General features: G+C 36.8%; 1 protein-coding gene across 1 annotated transcript; it reads left to right on the top strand.

Annotated features, from left to right (window-relative positions):
- Nucleotides 1-12,239: 12,239 nt before the first annotated feature.
- Nucleotides 12,240-13,193, top strand: OR13C3 (olfactory receptor family 13 subfamily C member 3). The gene has a single exon (NM_001390628.1). The coding sequence runs from the start codon at nucleotides 12,240-12,242 to the stop codon at nucleotides 13,191-13,193; it is 954 nt and encodes a 317-aa protein (NP_001377557.1).
- The last annotated feature ends 6,986 nt before the right edge of the window (nucleotides 13,194-20,179 follow it).

Here is a 20,179-nt window from a genome sequence, read left to right as displayed (position 1 = left end):
TCCAAGGAGCAAGTGTCTTACTGTCATGACTGCAGTCACCATCTGCAGTGATATTGGGGCCCAAAAAGGTAAAGTCTCTCAATGTTTCCATTGTTTCCCCATCTATTTGCCATGAAGTGATGGGATCAGATGCTATGATTGTAGTTTTCTGAATGATGAGTTTTAAGCCAACTTTTTCACTTTCCTCTTTTACTTTCATCAAGAGGCTCTTTAGTTCTTCTTTGCTTTCTGCCATAAGGGTGGTGTCATCTGCATAACTGAAGTTATTGTTATTTCTCTCAGCATTCTTGATTCCAACTTGTGATTCATCCAGCCCAGCATTTCTCATGATGTAATCTGCATATAAGTTAAATAAGCAGTGTGACAATATACAGCCTTGATGTACTCCTTTCCTGATTTGGAACCAGTGTTATTCCATGTCCAGTTCTAACTGTTGCTTCTTGACCTGCATACAGATTTCTCAGGAGGCAGGTCAGGTGGCCTGGTATTCCCATCTCTTTCAGAATTTTCCACAGTTTATTGTGATCCACACAGTCAAAGCTTTGGCATAGTCAATAAAGCAGAAGTAGATGTTTTTCTAGAACTCTCTCACTTTTTTGATGATCATAATTATTAGTTGTAATTAAAAGAATATTAGATCATAAATTACATTCTTAGGATACCAAATTCCAAATTCTAAATCTTCCACATGCTGTGAAGGAGAGGGCTGCACTACTTTTCAGAATCTAGGTTTACTCATCTGTTATCAGTAGCTTCTTCATAGATTCCATGAGTGAATCAAGAGATATGATATGATGAAAGCAATTTGCAAGCTAAATGTGATATCCAAATGTTTGTTCATTGATTTTCAACATATATATATATATAACAGTGGCTTAGTTGTATGCCACACAATATAATTAGGGATGGTGGGAAAAAAATAAATCTTTTTTTTGTTGTTCAGTTGCTAAGTCATATTGGACTGTCTGTGACATCATGGAAAATAGCACCCTATATTTCTGTGCCCTCCAGTATCTCCTGGGGTTGCTCCAATTCATGTCTATTGAGTTGGTAATGCTATCTAACCATTTGATGCACTGTTGCCCCTTCTCCTTTTGCCTTCAGTCTTTCCCAGCATAGGGACTTTTCCAATGAGTTGACTCTTCAAATCAGGTGGGCAAAGTATTGGAGATTCAGTTTCAGCATCAATCCTTCAAATGAACATTCAGGGTTGATTTCCTTTAGGATTGACTAATTTGATCTCTTTGCAGTCCAAGGGACTCTCAAGAGTCTTCCCCAGAACCACAGTTCAAAATTATTGATTCTTTGATCAATCTTATTTATGATCACACTCTCTCATCTGTACATGACTACTGGAAAAACCATAGCTGACCATATGGACCTTTGTTGCCAAAGTGATATCGCTGCATTTTAATATGCTATCCAGGTTTGTCATTCCCAAGGAGCAAGTTTCTTTTAATTTCATGGCTGCAGTCATTTTCTGAACTGATTTAGGAGCCCAGAAAAATAAAATCTGTCACTGTTCCCACTTTTCCCCCTTCTATTTGCTATGAACTGATGGGACCAGATGCCACAATCTTAGCTTTTTGAATGTTGAGTTTTAAGCCAGTTTTTTCCACTCTCATCCTTCACCTTAATCAAGAGGCTCTTTAGTTCCTTTTCACTTTCTTCCATTAGGGTATTATCTTCTGCATATCTGAGATTATTGATATTGCTCACAGCAATCTTGATTCCAACTTGTGATTCATCCAACATGGCATTTCACACGATGTACCCTGCATATAAGTTAAATAAGCAGGGTGACAATATACAGTCTTGTTGTACTCCTTTCCCAATTTCAAACCATTCATTTGTTCCATGTCTAGTTCTAACTGTTGCCATTTGATCTGCATACAGCTAAGGTGGTCTGGAATTCCCATTTCTTTAAGAATTTTCCACAGTTTGTTGTAACCCACACAGTCAAAGGCTTCACCATAGTCAGTGAAGCATAAGTAGATGTTTTTCTGGAACTCCTTTCCTTTCTCCGTAATGCAAAACAAACAAACAAACAAACAAACAACAACAACAACAAAACTTGGCAATATGATTTCTGGTTCTGCTGCCTCTTTGAAATCCAGCTTGTATATCTGCAAGTTCTCTGTTCACACACTGCTGAAGCCTAGCATGAACAATTTTGAGCATAAACTTGCTAGCTTGTGAAATGAGCACAATTGTACTACAGTTTGAACATTGTTTGGTTTGAACATTGTTTGCCCTTCTTTGGTATTGGACTGAAAACTGACATTTTCCAGTCCTGTGGCTACTGCTGAGTTTTCCAAATTTGCTGACACATTGAGTGTAGCACTTTAACAGCATCATCTTTTAGGATTTTAAATAACTCAGCTGGAATTCCATCACCTCCACTTGCTTTGTTCATCATAATGCTTCCTAAGGCCCAGTTGACTTTATACTCCATGATGTCCAGCTCTAGCTGAGTGACCCCAGAATCATGGTTATCTGAGTCATTAAGAACTTTTTGTGTTATTCTTCTGTGTATTCCTGCCACCTCTTTATAATTTCTTCTGCTTCTGTCAGGTCCTTAATATTTCTGTCCTTTATCATGCCTGTCCTTGCATGAAATATTCCTTTGCCATCTCCGATTCTTTTGAAGAGGTCTCTTTTCTTACCCATTCTATTGTTTTCTCTATTTCTTTGCATTGATCATTTAATATGGCCTTCTTATCTTTCCTTGTTCTTCTCTGGAACTTTGCATCAGCTGGGTACATCTTTCCCTTCCTCCCTGGCCTTTTACTTCTCTTTTGTCTGCTATTTGTAAAGCCTCCTAGACAACTACTTCGCCTTCTTGCATTTGTTTGTTTGTGTTTTTCCCTTTGTAATGGTTTTGGTTACTGTCCCCTTTACAATGTTATGAACTTCTGTCCATAGTTCTTCAGTCACTTTGTCTACCAGATCTAATCCCTTAAATCTATTTATCACCTCCACTGTATAACTATAATGGATTTGATATAATATTTTTCTTTACAACATTTGACTTTACTTTCACCACCAGGCACATCCACAACTGAGGATTGTTTCTGCTTTGACCCAACCACTTCATTCTTTCCATAGTTATTAGTAATTGCACTCCAGTCTTCCCCAGTAGCCTATCTGACACCTTCCAACTTGGGGGGCTAATCTTCTGATGTCATATCTTTTTGCCTTTTCTTGTTTATGGAGTTCTCCCAACAAGACTACTAGAGTGCTTTGCCATCTCCTCTTCCAGTAGACCACGTTTTGTCAGAATTCTTCATTATGAGCCATCTGTCTTGGGTGGCCTTGCATGGCATGGCTCATAGCTTCATTGAGTTACACAAGCCCCCGTGCCACAACAAGGCTGTAATCCATGAAGGGGGAGTACCATTGACTTATTTCTGTTTCTTGATGAGAAACTTTCCACATTTAACTGTGAAATATAATGTCAGCTTTGATTCTGTTATATATAGCCTTTATTAAGTTGAGATGCGTTCCTTATGTACCCAACTTACTGATTTTTTTAATCATGAAAAAATATTGTAATTTTATCAAATTCTCTTTTCTGCCTATATTGGAGATTATCATGTGATTTTAATCTTTTATTCTATTATTGTGATGTATTGCATATATTGACTTGTGTATGTTGAACCATCTTTGCATTCCAGTGATAAATCTCACTTGATCATGGTGTATGATTCTTGTAATGTGCTTTTAAATTCAGTTTGCCAATATTTAGCTGAGAATTTTTGCATCTATATTCTTTGCATCTATATTCTTCAGGGATATTGGTCTATAGTTTTTTTTTTTTTTTCCTTGTAGTGTCCTTATATGACTTTGGTGTGAGGGTAATGTTGACCTTTGAAAATAAGTTTGGGAGTTCTCCTTCCCCTTTCTTTATTATTATTATTCTTTTTTGATGAATTTGAGAAGGATTGATATTAATTCTTTAAATGTTTGGTGAAATTTACCAGTAAAGCATCTGGTCCTGAGTCTGTTTTTATTGCTATGCTATGCTATGCTATGCTATGCTATGCTACGCTAAGTCACTTCAGTCGTGTCTGACTCTGTGCGACCCCATAGACGGCAGCCCACCAGGCTCCCCTGTCCCTGGGATTCTCCAGGCAAGAACATTGGAGTGGGCTGCCATTTCCTTCTCCAATGCATGAAAGTGAAAAGTGAAAGTGAAGTCGCTCAGTCGTGTCCGACTCTTAGCGACCCCATGGATTGCAGCCTAACAGGCTCCTCCATCCATGGGATTTTCCAAGCAAGAGTACTGGAGTGGGGTGTCATTGCCTTCTCCGTGTTTTTATTGGGGGATTTATAATTATTAGTCTCATCAGATTGTCTGTACCTTCGTGATTCATTCTGGGTAAATTGCTTCTTTCCAGGAATTTATAAATTTCTTTCAGGTTATCTAATTTATTGGCATATAATTGTTCATAGCAGTCTCTTATGATCCTATGTATTTCCTTACTATCATTTATAATGTGTTATCTTTTATTTCTGATTTTACGTATTTAAGTCTTCTCTCTCTTTTTTTTAGCCTAGCTGAAGGCTTTGTTTATCAATTTTATCTTTTTTAAAAAGCTACCTCTTATGTTTATCAATCTTTCATCTTGTTTTTCTGGTCTAACTTCATTTATTTACACTCTGAGCTATGTATTTCCTCCTTATTACTAACTTTGGGCTTGATTTTTCTTCTCTTTCTAGTTCCTTGAAGTTAAAGTTAGGTTATTTGAGATCTTTCTTTTCCTTTTATACATGTATTTATCATTATAAACTTCTCTTTCTGAACTGCTTTTGCAGTACTTTATCTGTTTTAGTGTGTATTTCCATTTTCATTTATTTCAACATATTTTTTAACTTCCCTTTGGATTTTTTTTTTTCTTTTACACTTTGGTTACTCATAGGTGTGTTGTTTTGTTTTCATATATTTGTAAATTATCCAGCTTTCCTTTGGTTGGTTTCTAATTTCATACCATTGGGTATGAAAAAAAAAGATACTTGATATGACTTCAGTCCTCTTACATATGCCAAGGCTTGTTTTGTAGCCTATGATAGACATTTTTGTGATCTATCCTGGAGAATGTTCCATGTGCACTTGAGAGGAATGGATATTTTGCTGCTCTTGGATAGACTGTTCTGTATATGTCTTTTAGGTCCATTTAGCTGAAAGTATGACTTAAATCCAATATTTTCATGTTAATTTTATGCCTGTATGATCTATCCATTGCTGAAAGTGGGGTATTGAATCCCCCTACTATTTTTGTGTTACTATTTCTACCTTCATATCAGTTAGTATTTACTCAATATATTTAGGTGCTTTTTTTGTAGGGTGCTTATATAATTGCTATGTTTCCTTGATGAATCCACTCCTTTATCATTATATAATGAACTTCTTTGTCTCCCATTAAAATTTCTGTCTTAAAGTCTATTTTATCTGATCTAAGTATAGATACCCCCATTGTCTTTTGCAATGTATTTGCATGGAATATATTTTGCCATCCATCCCCTCACTTTCAGTTCATGTGTGTCCTTAAAACTGAAGTTTTAAGGCAAAATATTGTTGGGTCTTATTTTTTTGTTTGTTTTTATTTTTAATTGGAGGATAATTGCTTTACACTGTTGTATTGATTTCTGCTATACAACGTGAATCAGCTCTAAGTATGCATATATCCACTTCCTCTTGAGCTGAAATGAAGTGGATGACCCTAGATCCTGTTATACATAATGAAATTAGCCAAAAAGAGAAAAAAATTATATATTAATGTATATATGGAATATAGAAAAATGTTACTAATGAACCTATTTGCAAGGCAGAAATAGAGTTGTAGATGTAGATAATGGACTTGTGTACATAGTGGAGGAAGGAGAATGTGGGAAGAATTGAGAGAGCAGCATTGATATGTACACTACCATGTTTAAAATAGATAGCTAACAGGAAGAAGCTATATAGAATAAGGTACTCTGCTCAGTGCTCTGTGATGACCTAGAGGGGTGGGATGAGGGCAGAGACTCGAGGGTCTTTTTTTCCCCTAAATTCATCCAGCCACTTGGATCTTTTGATTGGAGATTTCAATCCATTTACATTTAGAATAATTTTTGATATGTAGTGACTTACTAATACCATCTTATTAATTACATTATGACTTTTACATATTTCCATTTTTCCTTTTTTACTCTTGCTGCCTACTTTTATGGATGTTGATTTTCCCTGTGATATGCTGATTCTCTTCTCTTTATCCTTTGTGAATTTATCATGGTTTAAATTTATAGTTACCATATAGCTTACATAAAACATATAATAGTCTATTTTATGCTGATAGAAACTTAACTTCAGTTGCATACAAAAACTCTGCCCTTTAAATCCTCATTTTTATGTTTTTAGCAGGACATTTTGCCTATTTTTATAGTCTATATTTATCACAGTAATTTTTAATGCCCTTTTCCTTTAGTCTTTATACTGTATTTATTTATTTATTTTAATTTATTTATTTTAATTTTATTTTATTTTTAAACTTTACAATATTGTATTGGTATTGCCAAATATTGAAATGAATCTGCCACAGGTATACATGTGTTCCCCATCCTGAACCCTCCTCCCTCCTCCCTCCCCATACCATCCCTCTGGGTCGTCCCATTGCACCAGCCCCAAGCATCCAGTATCGTGCATCGAACCTGGACTGGCGACTCATTTCATACATGATATTATACATGTTTCAATGCCATTCTCCCAAATCTTCCCACCCTCTCCCTCTCCCACAGAGTCCATAAGACTGTTCTATACATCAGTGTCTCTTTTGCTGTCTCGTATACTATATTTAAATGGCTGATATAACATCCTATTATAGAATTAGAATTGTATTAAGCTGTTTCAAAGTGCTGAATATTTTTACATGTTTTCATGTTATTAATTCAGTTCAGTTCAGTTGAATTGCTCAGTTATGTCTGATTCTGCAACCCCATGGACTGAAGCACACCATGCTTCCCTGTCCATCACCAACTCTGGGAGCTTGCTCAAACTCATGTCCATCAGGTTGGTGATGCCATCCAACCATCTCCTCCTCTGTCATCCCTCTCCTCCTGCCTTCAGTCTTTCTCAGCATTGGGGTCTTTTCCAATAAGTTGGTTCTTTGCATAAATTGGCCAAAGTATTGGAGCTTCAGCTTCAGCATCAGTCATTCCAATGAATATTCAGGACTGATTTTCTTTAGGATGGACTGGTTGGATCTCCTTGCTGTCCAAGGGATTCTTAAGAGTCCTCCAACACCACAGTTCAAAAGCATCGATTCTTTGGCACTCAGCTTTCTTGATGGTACACCTCTCATATCCATACATGATTACTGGAAATACCATAGCTTAGATTATATGGACCTTTGTCAGCAAAGTAATGTCTCTGCTGTTTAATATGCTGTCTAGGTTTGTCATAGCTTTACTTCCAAGGAGCAAGTGTCTTTTAATTTCATGGATTCAGTCACCATCTGCAGTGATTTTGGAGTTCAAGAAAATAAAGTCTCTCGCTATTTCCATTGTTTACCCATCTGATTGCCCTGAAATGATAGGACCAGATGCCATGATCTGGATGGCATTCTTGGATGTTGAGTTTTAAGCTAACTTTTTCATTCTCCTCTTTCACTTTCATCAAGAGGCTTTTGAGTTCCTCTTCACTTTCTGACATAAAGGTGGTGTCATCTGCATATCTGAGCTTATTGATATTTTTCCTGGCAATCTTGAAACCAACTTGTGATTCATCCAGTCCAGCATTTCTCATGATGTACTCTGCATATAAGTTAAATAATCAGGGTGACAATATACAATCTTGACGTACTCCTTTCCCAATTTGGAAGAAGTCTGTTGTTCCGTGTCCGGTTCTAACTGTTGCTTCTTGACCTGCATTCAGTAACTCAGGAGGCAGGTCAGGTGGTCTGGTATTCCCATCTCTTTCAGAATTTTCCATTTTGTTGTGATCCACATAGTCAAAGACTTTATGCATAGTCAGTGAAGTAGAAATATATGATTTTTCTGGAATTCTTTTGCTTTTTCTATGATCCAGTGGGTGTTGGCAATTTGATTTCTGGTTCCCCTGTCTTTTCTAAATCCAATTTGAACATCTGGAAGTTCTCGGTTCACATACTGTTGAAGCCTCGCTTGGAGAATTTTGAGCATTACTTTCCTAGTGTGTGAGATGCGTGCAATTGTGTGGTAGTTTGAATGTTCTTTGGCCTTTCTTTGGGCTTGGAATGAATACTGACCTTTTCCAGTCCTGTGGCCAGTGCTGAGTTTTCCAAATTTTCCAGCATATTGAGTGCAACACTTTCACAGCATCATCTTTAAGGATTTTAAATACCTTAGCTGAAATTCCATCACATGCACTAGTATTGTTCATAGTGATGCTTCCTAATTAGCGTTCTGTCATGTCATCTTGAAGAACTCCTTCTAGCATTTCTGGTAAAGTGAGCCATGGTGCTAAATTCCTTCAGCTTTGTTTTTGTGGGAAAGTCATTATTTCTTCTTTATTTCTGAAGAGTAACTTTGCCAAAGGTTGGTATTATCTACAGTATAACTCAATAAAATTTCCTAATACATTTAATTCAGTAATGAATTATTTATCTACCTGAATTCATACCTTAAACTGCCCATTCTGTACTTCTTGCCCTCTTACTCCTCTCTCTCCTGCTTACCCTCTTCCTCTTACTCTTTTTCTTCTTTACTTTGTGTCCTTAAACATATGGATTCCCTTTTGCGCTGTGAGTTTATTTTATTGCTTTTCAGTATCTTTTTCCATTACAAAAATGGTGATGCCATCCTGCACAAAATCGACCTATCTAAAATAATGAATATAAAAAAGCAAAAACATTAAATTTGTCATTGAACTCACAATGAATTGAATTGATTACTTTTCAATTCAAGCATTTCATTTTGATAATTTTCATTTGAATTAATAAATTCTTACTTTGAATTAACATTATTTTGGTAATAAAAATTTGAACTAAAAAGCTCTCACATTTCATGAAATTACTTTGGTGAACATTTGCTCCTGTTTTCAAATGTTACATGGGTAGAAGAATGTCATTTCAATTTGGAGTTTTAGTTCAGCCACAGTTTGTTCCCAAAACCACTCTTAATTGTGTCTGTGGGACAATGTCCCTAATGCACCAGAAGGTTCCCATTCCATTGATCTCTCATTCCAACTTTAAATTGCTTTGGGAACAGGGGAACAATTACAACTGTTGCATAACAAATATTTATTCTTCCATGTCTGAGGAATCAAGCATTGTTTGTTGATCCTGATCTTAATTCAGAATGCTGACAGTAAGTACTGACAAGAAACATAGCAAGTTCTTTTAGGAGGTAGAAATAATTTATCAATAATAATAGTAAATCTTGATTTTCATGACATTGTATCTTTTCAGTCTGTAGTTAAAGCTATCATTTAGTAGTAATTTGTAATGTGAATAGCCTGATGAAATACAGGTATAAGTTTATCACTAAAATACAGCTGTGAATCATTATGACTATTACTATTTCATTATTATTTGTACACTCTGTTAATCCTTAATTTCCATATGCTATCTCATTATTTCCTAAAAATATTCCTCTAAGGAAAGTAAGGCAAATATTTTTATCATTTTACAAATGAGAAGACAGCTATAAATTAGAGGCAGAGAACCTCAAACCAAAGACTTTGGTTCTAATCTGAGATGCTTTTCCACTATACAAAACCCATGTCACATATATTTTTAATAAATATTAAATTATCCTCTATACTTACAATGCATAAGTGGTAATAATTTATATAAGATGGCTGTTTGTTAGTATTGACTGAAAGATAGTTTAAAAAGCTAAAACTTGATGTTGATGAACAAATGTGATATGTTAAAGTTTTCCTGATCATTAATTCACAAATACTGCATGGGAAAATTGCTTGAGTTTAGAAAATAAGCCTTCACCAAGTCAGTCAGAACCCATCTATTATGTGCTGACACTGTATTAGATTTAGGTGTAGAAGGATGAACAAGACAAATAAGCTCCTTCCCTCATGTCTCTCGTTACCTCACAATATAACAACATAAACAGTTTAAAGTGCTGGGAGCAGAAGTAAACCAAATGTAGCAAAACAAGCCTAATTCAAGGTGTGTTTGACTTAGTGAGAGATTTCTGCCTAGGATGGAAAGGCTTGGAACAGATGACTGAAAGAAGCAGTTTAGATAACCTCAGATGCATTGTCATTGCAATTGTCTGGAAGAGGAAGACAACAGTCACTGCAGTCCTGGATTCAAAGAGCCTGGTTAAAACATCTTCTTGTATCCTGGTAAATCTTGCTATATTCTTCCATTTCCGTTAGTGATTGATCTGATCAGGGTGCTCATGTTCCTTATCCAGTGCATCCTCTCACCAATTTCTGAGCCTCATTGGGGAGAATTTTGACTTGTCACGTGAAGTAGTATAGGATAAGTGTAGGATTTTTGCCTCCTTGTTCCTGGCACTGTTGAATGAAGGTCAATTTGACTTTGTGACCCTGACTATTCTAAGGTTCTCACTAACAATAGCCTGCTGTTGATACATGATTTTTATACAAATTTTAATGCTACCAGTTAGGCAAAGTTGTAATATAAAGATAATGGACTATGAATATTGCTTGTTCCTGATTTTAGTCATGTGACATCAGCCTAGTGAACTAATTTCAAGCCTAAAATATGACACACAAGATCCTGAAGTAAGAAATTGTTGCATAAATGAAATGAAGGTTTTTCTTCTCTTTCTCTTCGTTAAGGAAAATTCTTTCCTTAAGCTGAACAAATAAAAATTTACAATATCATTTGGGCTAAAGTTTTCATCTCCAAAATTGAGGTTTTATATTCCCTTGTTGTCTTTCTCTTCAAAGTTGTGGTATTTCTGTGGTATATTCTAAATTGTTCCTTAGTATGAATCCCTCTGTTGAATTGGATTTCTGATTCTAAGTAATATCTGCTATATAGTGATTTCCTCAACTACTATCACATGGCAAACTAAGTGACAGAGTGGGTGAAAAATGGCTATGCTGAAATCCTCAAATTATTAGCCATGTGAGGACTAAGCTTGTGATTTTGACCAATGTCAAATATGGTGGTGATTACTAAAAGATCAGTTTTTACATCCAGTCAGTAATGTGACAACCACATTAATCTAAATATCTTAATTCCTTTTATTATGTTTCTGCTAAAAGTCTTATAAAATCCTACTGTGTGATGACTCATGTGTATACTAAAAATAGTGGTGCTGTGAACTACACTTGATCTGAGCTTTGAGCCCCACTTTATTATTAACCATGTGGTTAACCTTGGAAAAATTCCATTTTTTAATATTTGAAAAATGGGGATAGTACAAACAATGATTATATTCTGTTAAACATAAAATAGTACATATATCCATGTATACCTATTTATAAAAAAATATTTAAACACTTTTGCTGTTCTCTTAGGTTGACTTAAGTGGATAAATTATGAAGATACACTCTGAAGCCACAGAGTAAAAATAAGCGAAGAGACTATGTAATGTTCTCCAAAGGTTGTCTGTAACATTCGTGTGGAGCTGGTCTATGCAGTGGTCTTGTCATAGGTACAGTCACACAAGAAACTAAGAGGAGCTGGAATATGAAATCAACAGATATCTGTGTTAAACAGATGTTAAATTTCAATTTATGCTATTCAATTTATTATTACTAAGTGTCTATAAAACAATTAAGGTGACCAATATATACTATGCAGTGTCAGGCGTAGAAAGATGTATGCCCCCCGAAAATCAGAGTTTCCATGAATTTTGATCATCGTGAATTGCAATTTAAAATTTCCAGTCCTATTGAGTGGTATTTTGCCATCTCAACTCTTTACTTTCTAGGGCAGATAAAGTCAGGCTTATAATTACTAATTAGTCAGGAGTTTTAGAAACATCAACCCAGGAACATGTCCTCAACAGCAGGAAAAGTTACTTCTATATGTTTCTTTAATCATAGGTAGATCTTCACATAGTGGCAATGGAATAGATACTTTAATCATTACCAATTTTATTGTATTTTGTTGATACACATTGTTGAAGATAACTGGACTTTAGGGCTTCAAGCAAATACTCCTTATAATACATTCTTTAAAAACCAATTGTCCAGGTAATGTATAACATGGAACACTTGTTTCCTGACAGTGAATATATCTTACAGAAGATCTTCCTTTGACATCCTGAAAGCAGAGGACATGGATAAAATTAACCAGACATTTTTGCTAGAATTTCTTCTTCTGGGTCTTTCTGAATACCCAAAGATTGAGATTGTTTACTTTGTTGTAATTCTAAGTATGTATCTAGTTGTTCTAATTGGCAATGGTGTTCTGATCACAGCAAGCATCTTTGATTCCCATCTTCACTCCCCCATGTACTTCTTCCTGGGAAACCTCTCTTTTCTGGATATCTGCTATACATCTTCCTCTGTTCCTTCAACTTTGGTGAGCTTAATCTCAAAGAAAAGGAACATTTCCTTCTCTGGATGTGCAGTGCAGATGTTTTTTGGATTTGCGATGGGTTCAACAGAGTGTTTGCTCCTTGGCATGATGGCTTTTGACCGCTATGTGGCCATCTGTAACCCTCTGAGATACCCTGTCATCATGAGCAAGGTGGTGTATATCCTGATGGCTTCTGTTTCATGGCTCTCTGGCGGAATCAACTCAATTGTACAAACATCTCTTGCCATACGATTGCCTTTCTGTGAGAATAATGTAATCAATCATTTCACATGTGAAATATTAGCTGTTCTCAAGCTAGCTTGTACTGATATATCTCTCAATATTATCACCATGATGGTATCAAATATGGCATTTCTAGTTCTTCCACTGCTGGTCATATTTTTCTCCTACATGTTCATCCTCTATACCATCTTGAGAATGAACTCAGCTACAGGGAGACATAAGGCCTTTTCTACCTGCTCAGCACATCTGACTGTGGTAATTATATTTTATGGTACCATCTTATTTATGTATGCCAAACCTAAGTCTCAAGAACTGCATGGAGAAAACAAGTTGCAAGCTTCTGACAAGCTCATTTCCCTGTTTTATGGTGTAGTGACTCCCATGCTAAATCCTATAATCTACAGCTTGAGGAATAAGGATGTAAAAGCTGCTGTAAAATATTTGCTAAACCAAAAACCTATCCAATAAGTGAGAAGGTAATAGGCAGGAAGGCCAGGGGTCTCCAAATGGAGGAAATAGCCTGCAACTGTCAGACATTTTTCTCTCTCTTAAGCGGCAGGAGGAAACAAACTAGGGATATTTTTTTCCTTCTCTATACAAATTTAACAGGAGGTTTCTCTTAAAATGGACTTCCCTGGTGGCTCAGACGGTTAAGCGTCTGTGTACAATGTGGGAGACCTGGGTTCCATCCCTGGGTCGGGAAGATCCTCTGGAGAAGGAAATGGCAATCCACTCCAGTACTATTGCCTGGAAAATCCCATGGACAGAGGAACCTGTTAGGCTACAGTCCATGGGGTCGCAAAGAGTTGGACATGACTGAGTGACTTCACTTTCACTTTCTCTTAAAATACTGTGTTGCCATAATGACACCTGGTTTCACCTGAAGTTAACTATTCTCAAACCTTGAGATAACCAATGCATTTTTCTTATGGAAATGTTTGTCTTAAGCTATGCTAATGTACTATACATTTATCCCAAACTCTGTCTTCAAGTCCGTTTGCCTCATGGCTTAGAACCTACTTGACAAATCAGTATGTAATACTCAGATATTGTTCCCCTAATCTATGTAAATGAAACTATTTGTATGGTAATCTGTCCTTCTACAAGATTCAAGTTAATCATTTTATGGCCCAGGATGAACCATTTGGTGCCAAGATTATCCCAAAATACATCTTATGGGTGAGGGGCCTGGTGCCATTCTGAGTTTTAAGACATTCCTTTCTTTCATTAACAGACTGCTAGTGACTATATAACATCCAGCTGAAGACTAGCAAGGGGGTACTCTTTTTGACCCCTTCTGATGCCTATGTCAGAAGCTTTCTCTATCTCCTTTATACTTTAATAAAACATTATTACACAAAACTCTGAGCGATCAAGCCTCGTTTCTGGTCCGGGATTGAATTCTTTTCCTCTGGAGGCCAAGAATCCCGGCTGTCTTTTCATTCAGCAACAACCTTTCATAAATATTTCAAGAAATGTAGATCTTTGTGCAATAGACACAAAGATGGACTTCTAGGTAAATAAGTATGACCTTTTTGGGGGAAATCATGGTTTAGGAGAGATTTTTTTCTTCCCTTCACTGACTTACTCTGCTAGAATTACTCAGAACTATAGACTGCAACCACCCTGGCTTCCAGTGTTATCAGGTTTCACAAGTACCATCAGTTCAGTTCAGTCCCCACAAGTACCATCAGTTCAGGACAGTCCCTCATGTCCGACTCTTTGCGACCACATGAACCAAGCATGCCAGGCCTCCCTGCCCATCACCAACTCCCAGAGATCACTCAAAACCATGTCCATCGAGTCGGTGATGCCATCCAACCATCTCATCCTCTGTTGTCCCCTTCTCCCCCTGCCCTCAATCTTTCCCAGCATCAGGGTCTTATCAAATGAAACAGCTCTTTGCATCAGGTGGCCAAAGTATTGGAGTTTCAGCTTCAACATCAGTCCTTCCAATGAACACCCAGGACTGATCTCCTTTAGGATGGACTGGTTGGATCTCCTTGTAGTTCAAGGGACTCTCAAGAGTCTTCTCCAAAACCACAGTTCTGAAGCATCAGTTCTTCAGGACTCAGCTTTCTTTATGGATCAAGTCTCACACTTATACATGACCACTGGAAAAACCATAGCCTTGACTAGACAGACCTTTGTTGACAAAATAATGTTTCTGTTTTTAATATGCTATCTAGGTTGGTCATAACTTTCCTTCCAAGGAGTAAGCGTATTTTAATTTCCTGGCTGCAGTCACCATCTGCAGTGATTCTGGAGTGCCCCAAAATAAATCCAGCCACCATTTCACCATCTATTTGCCATGAAGTGATGGGACAAGATGCCATAATCTTCGTTTTCTGAATGTTGAGCTTTAAGCCAACTTTTTCACTCTCCTCTTTCACTTTCATCAAGAGACTCTTTAGTTCTTCTTCACTTTCTGCCATAAGGGTGGTGTCATCTGCATATCTGAGGTCATTATTTCTCCCAGCAATCTTGACTCCAGCTTGTATTTCCTCCAACCCAGCATTTCTCATGATGTACTCTACATATAAGTTGAATAAGCAGGGTGACAATATACAGCCTTGACGTACTCCTTTTCCTATTTGGAACCAGTCTGTGGTTCCATGTCCAGTCCTAATGGTTGCTTCCTGACCTGCATACAGGTCTCTCAAGAGGCAGGTCAGGTGGTCTGGTATTCCCGTCTCTTTCAGAATTTCCAATTTATTGTGATCCATGCAGTCAAAGGATTTGACATAGTCAATAAAGCAGAAATAGATGTTTTTCTGGAACTCTCTTGCTTTTTCGATGATCCAGCAGATGTTGGCAATTTGATCTCTGGTTCCTCTGCCTTTTCTAAAACCAGCTTGAACATCTGGAAGTTCACGGTTCATGTATTGCTGCAGCCTGGCTTGGAGAATTTTGAGCATTACTTTCCTAGCATGTGAGATGAGTGCAATTGTGCGATAGTTTGAGCATTCTTTGTCATTGCCTTTCTTTGGGATTGGAATGAAAATGGACCTTTTCCGTCCTGTGGCCACTGCTGAATTTTCCAAATTTGCTGATTTATGGAGTGCATCACTTTCACAGCATCATCCTTTAGAATTTGAAATAGCTCAACTGGGATTCTGTCACCTCCACTAGCTTTGTTCATAGTGATGCTCCCTAAGGCCCGCTTGACTTCACATTCCAGGATGTCTGGCTCTAGGTGAGTGACCACACCATCATGATTATCTGGGTTGTGATGATCTTTTTTGTACAGTTCTTCTGTGGATTCTTGCCACCTCTTAATGTCTTCTGCTTCTGTTAGGTCTATCGCATTTCTGTCCTTTATTGAGCCAATCTTTGCATGAAATGTTCCCTTGGTATCTCTACTTTTCTTGAAGAGATCTCTAGTCTTTCCCATTCTATTGTTTTCTTCTATTTCTTTGCATTGATCACTGAGGAAGGCTTTCTTATTTCTCCTTGCTATTCTTTGGAACTCTGCATTCAGATGCTTATATCTTTCCTTTTCTCCTTTGCTTTTCACTTCTCTTCTTTTCACAGCTATTTGTAAGTCCTCCTCAGACAACCATTTTGCCTTTTTGCATTTCTTTTTTTTGGGGATGGTCTTGATCCCTGTCTCCTGGACAATCATGAACCTCTGTCCATAGTTCATCAGGTGCTCTATCAGATCTAGTTCCTTAAGTTTATTTCTCACTTCCACTGTATAATCATAAGGGATTTGATTTAGGTCATACCTGAATGGTCTAGTGATTTTCCCCACTTTCTTCAATTTCAGTCTGAACTTGGCAGTAAGGAGTTCATGATCTGAGCCACAGTCAGCTCCTGGTCTTGTTTTTGCTGACTGTATAGAGCTTCTCCATCTTTGGCTGCAAAGAATATAATCAATCTGATTTCAGTGTTGGCCATCTGGTGATGTCCACGTGTAGAGTCTTCTCTTGTGTTGTTGGAAGAGGGTGTTTGCTATGACCAGTGCGTTCTCTTTGCAAAACTCTATTAGCCTTTGCCCTGATTCATTTTGTACTCTGTGGCCAAATTTGCCTGTTATTCCAGGTGTTTCTTGACTTCCTACTTTTGCATTCCAGTACCCTGTAATGAAAAAGACATCTTTTTTTTGGGTTTTAGTTTAGAAGGTCTTGTAGGTCTTCATAGAACTGTTCAACTTCAGCTTCTTCAGTGTTACTTGTTGGGGCATAGACTTGGATTACTGTGATATTGAATGGCTTGCCTTGGAAACGAACAGAGATCCTCCTGTCATTTCTGAGATTGCATCCAAACACTGCATTTCAGACTCTTTTGTTGACTATGATGGCTACTCCATTTCTTCTAAGGGATTCCTGCCCACAGTAGTAGACAATGGTCATCTGAGTTAAAATTACCCATTCTAGCCCATTATAGTTTGTTGATTCCTAGAATGTCGATGTTAACTCTTGCCATCTCCTGTTTGACCACTTCCAATTTGCCTTGATTTATGGACCTAACATTCCAGGTTCCTATGCAATATTGCTCTATACAACATCGGACCTTGTGTCTATCACCAGTCACATCCACAACTGGGTGTTGGTTTTACTTTGGCTCCATGCCTTCATTCTTTCTGGAGTTATTTCTCCACTGATCTCCAGTAGCTTATTGGGCACCTACCCACCTCGGGAGTTTACCTTTCAGTGTCCTATCTTTTTACCTTTTCATACTGTTCATGGGGTTCTCAAGGCAAGACTACTGAAGTGGTTTGCCATTCCCTTCTCCAGTGGCCCACATTCTGTCAGACCTCTCCACCATGATCCATCTGTCTTGGGTGGCCCCACACAGCATGGCTTAGTTTCACTGAGTTGTACAAGGCTGTGGTCCATGTGATCAGACTGGCTAGTTGTCTGTGATTGTGGTTTCAGTGTGTCTACCCTCTGATGCCCTCTCTTAGCACCTACAGTCTTACTTGGGTTTCTCTTACCTTGGACATGGGGTATCTCCTCTGGGCTACTGCTCTTGACCTTGGACAGGGGTAGCTCCTGGGCTGCACAGCCACCCCTCCTACAAGATCCAAGTACCAAGGATGTCAAAATCTCATCCCTGGTAAAATCCAAAGTGAGTGTTTCTGGTGTTCTACTTTTATCATTTGGAAGAGTTTAAGATGAGTTGATATTCATTCTTCTCTAAATATTTAGTAGAATTCACCCATCAAGATATCTGGTCTTGGACTTTCCTTTTGGGGACTTTCTCCTGATTGCTTCTTTCCATCTCTTTTTTGTTATTTGTTTATTTAGGTTTTATACTTCTTATTGATTCAGTCTTGGTAAGATATATGTTTCTAGGGTTTTCACTTTTTTCCAAAGCCGCCAGATTGTTGGCATATAATTGTTCATAACAATTACAGTCTGTAGTATCAGTTGTAAAGTCTTCTCTTTCATTTCTGAATTTATTTGAATCTTCTTTTTCTCTTAATCCAGCTAAAGGTTTTCAATTTTGTTTATCTTTTCAGAAAAATGGCTTTTATTTTCATCAATTTTAAAAATTATTTTTCTGTTCTCTGATTCATTTCTGCTCTATCTTTGTTATTTTCTTCCTTCTGCTAAGTTGTGTTTGGCTTGTTCTTTTTCTGGTTCCTTGTGGTGTAAATTTAGGTTGTTTATTTGGGAAGTTTTTATTTTTCAATGTGGTGTTGATCACTATAAACTTCCCTTTTAATATTACTTTAATGCATCCCATATTTTTCGTATTGTGTTTTTGTCTTGATATCTTCTTTTATTAATAATTTTCTTTTTTTTTTCTTGAGAAAATAGTTGTTTAAGAATGCGTTGTTTCTATATGTTTGTGAGCTTTCCATTTTCTTTCTATTATTTAGTTCTACTTTCAGTCCACTGTGATGAGGAAAGGATACTTAAAATGATTTTAGTCACCTTTTTAGTCACCTTAAGTTTGTTAAGACTTGTTTTCTGACCTGTACTGGAGGATGTTCCATACGGATTTGATAAGAATGAATAGTCTGTTGAGTGGAATGTTCTATACATGTCTGTTAGGTTCATTTGGTGATAGTGATTTTAAGCCTGCTACTTCCTTTTTGATTTTCTAGATAACTATTCATTTAGAGAGTGGGGTATGGAAGTTTCCTACTATTATTGTATTGCTATCAATTTCTTCCATTAGATCTGTCACCATTTGCTTTGTATACTTAGGTACTTTGACATTGCTGCTGCTGCTGCTGCTAAGTCACTTCAGTCGTGTCCAACTCTATTGGGTATATATATAATTGCTATATTTTCCTGACAAATTGACACTTTTATCATTATACAATGACTTTCTTTGTCTCTTATGATAATTTTTGACTTGAAGTGTATTTTTCTAATATAAATATAGCTACCTCTCTCTTTGGTTATCATTTGCTTGGAATGCCTTTCCTCACCCCTTCACTTTCAGCCTTTGTGTGTCCTTAAATCTAAAGTAAATCTCTTGTAGGTGACATATACTTGAGTCTTATTTTTTTAATTAATTCAGCTACTCTTTTTTGATTATGAAGTTTAGTCCATTTACATTCAAAGTAATTATTGATAGCATGGTAAGGAGTTAACCTTGTCATTTTAAAAAATACTTTCTGTCTGTTTTGTAGCTCTCTTATTTATGTCTTGTCTTTCTTTGTGGTTTTATGAAATTTTTACAGTTGTATTCTTTGATTGTTTTCTGGTCTCTTTTGTGTACCTACTATATGTTTTATCTTTACCATAGGATTTGTATCAACATTTAAAAATTATAGCAGTCCCTTTTAAGTTCATAACTTAAGACAATTGTGTGCAGAAATTTTACATGTTACTTCCCTTTTATATAATTGATGTCAGATTTTACTTATTTTTGTATTGTGTTTTTATTTAAAAATATCAGTGGTTACAGTTATTCTGCTACTTTTGTCTTTTAATGTATATGCTAGTTTTAAAAGTGACTTACATGCCACAATTACAGTATATAATAATCTATGATATATATACTGTATATATAATATATATACTGCATATATTTATTCTTAGCAGTAAGATTCTGGTAACCATTCTTCTTGAATGGTTTTTCTTTCTGTACTAAATTTCTCACTTTGTTCATGTGTCATTTTCCTGCTTTCACTTGTTTCTCTGCAGCTCATTGAGCTCTTTTAAGATATTTTTTTGGAATTCTTTGTCAAATAGTTCTTGGATCTCTGTTTTTTTTGTGTTTTTTTTTTTTTTTTTTAAGGTTGGTTTCTGAAGCTTTTTTGCTTTCCTTGGATGTATCATTTTTGCCTGATTCTTCATTATTCTTGTAGACTTGCATTTGTTTTTGTGCATTTGAAGGAGCATGTCCCCTCTTCCAGTCTTTACAGATGATTTTGGCAGGTATTGACCCTCTCCTGTTGGATTCTTAGACAACCAGTACTACCTCCAGGATTGCAGTCAAGTGAGCCTGGAGCTGGGTCACAGGGCTGCATCTCTGTCTGTAGTAGGGTC

The sequence above is a fragment of the Bos taurus genome, chromosome 8 (genome assembly GCF_002263795.3).
Source record: "Bos taurus isolate L1 Dominette 01449 registration number 42190680 breed Hereford chromosome 8, ARS-UCD2.0, whole genome shotgun sequence".
In the NCBI taxonomy this organism is placed as follows: Eukaryota; Metazoa; Chordata; class Mammalia; order Artiodactyla; family Bovidae; genus Bos; species Bos taurus.
The sequence above is the reverse complement of the archived record's forward strand: the minus strand, read 5'-3'. Positions and strand labels throughout refer to the sequence as shown.

Excerpts from the sequence above, each read along its gene's own strand:
- OR13C3 (NM_001390628.1), top strand. The coding sequence starts at position 12,240 with ATGGATAAAATTAACCAGACATTTTTGCTAGAATTTCTTCTTCTGGGT.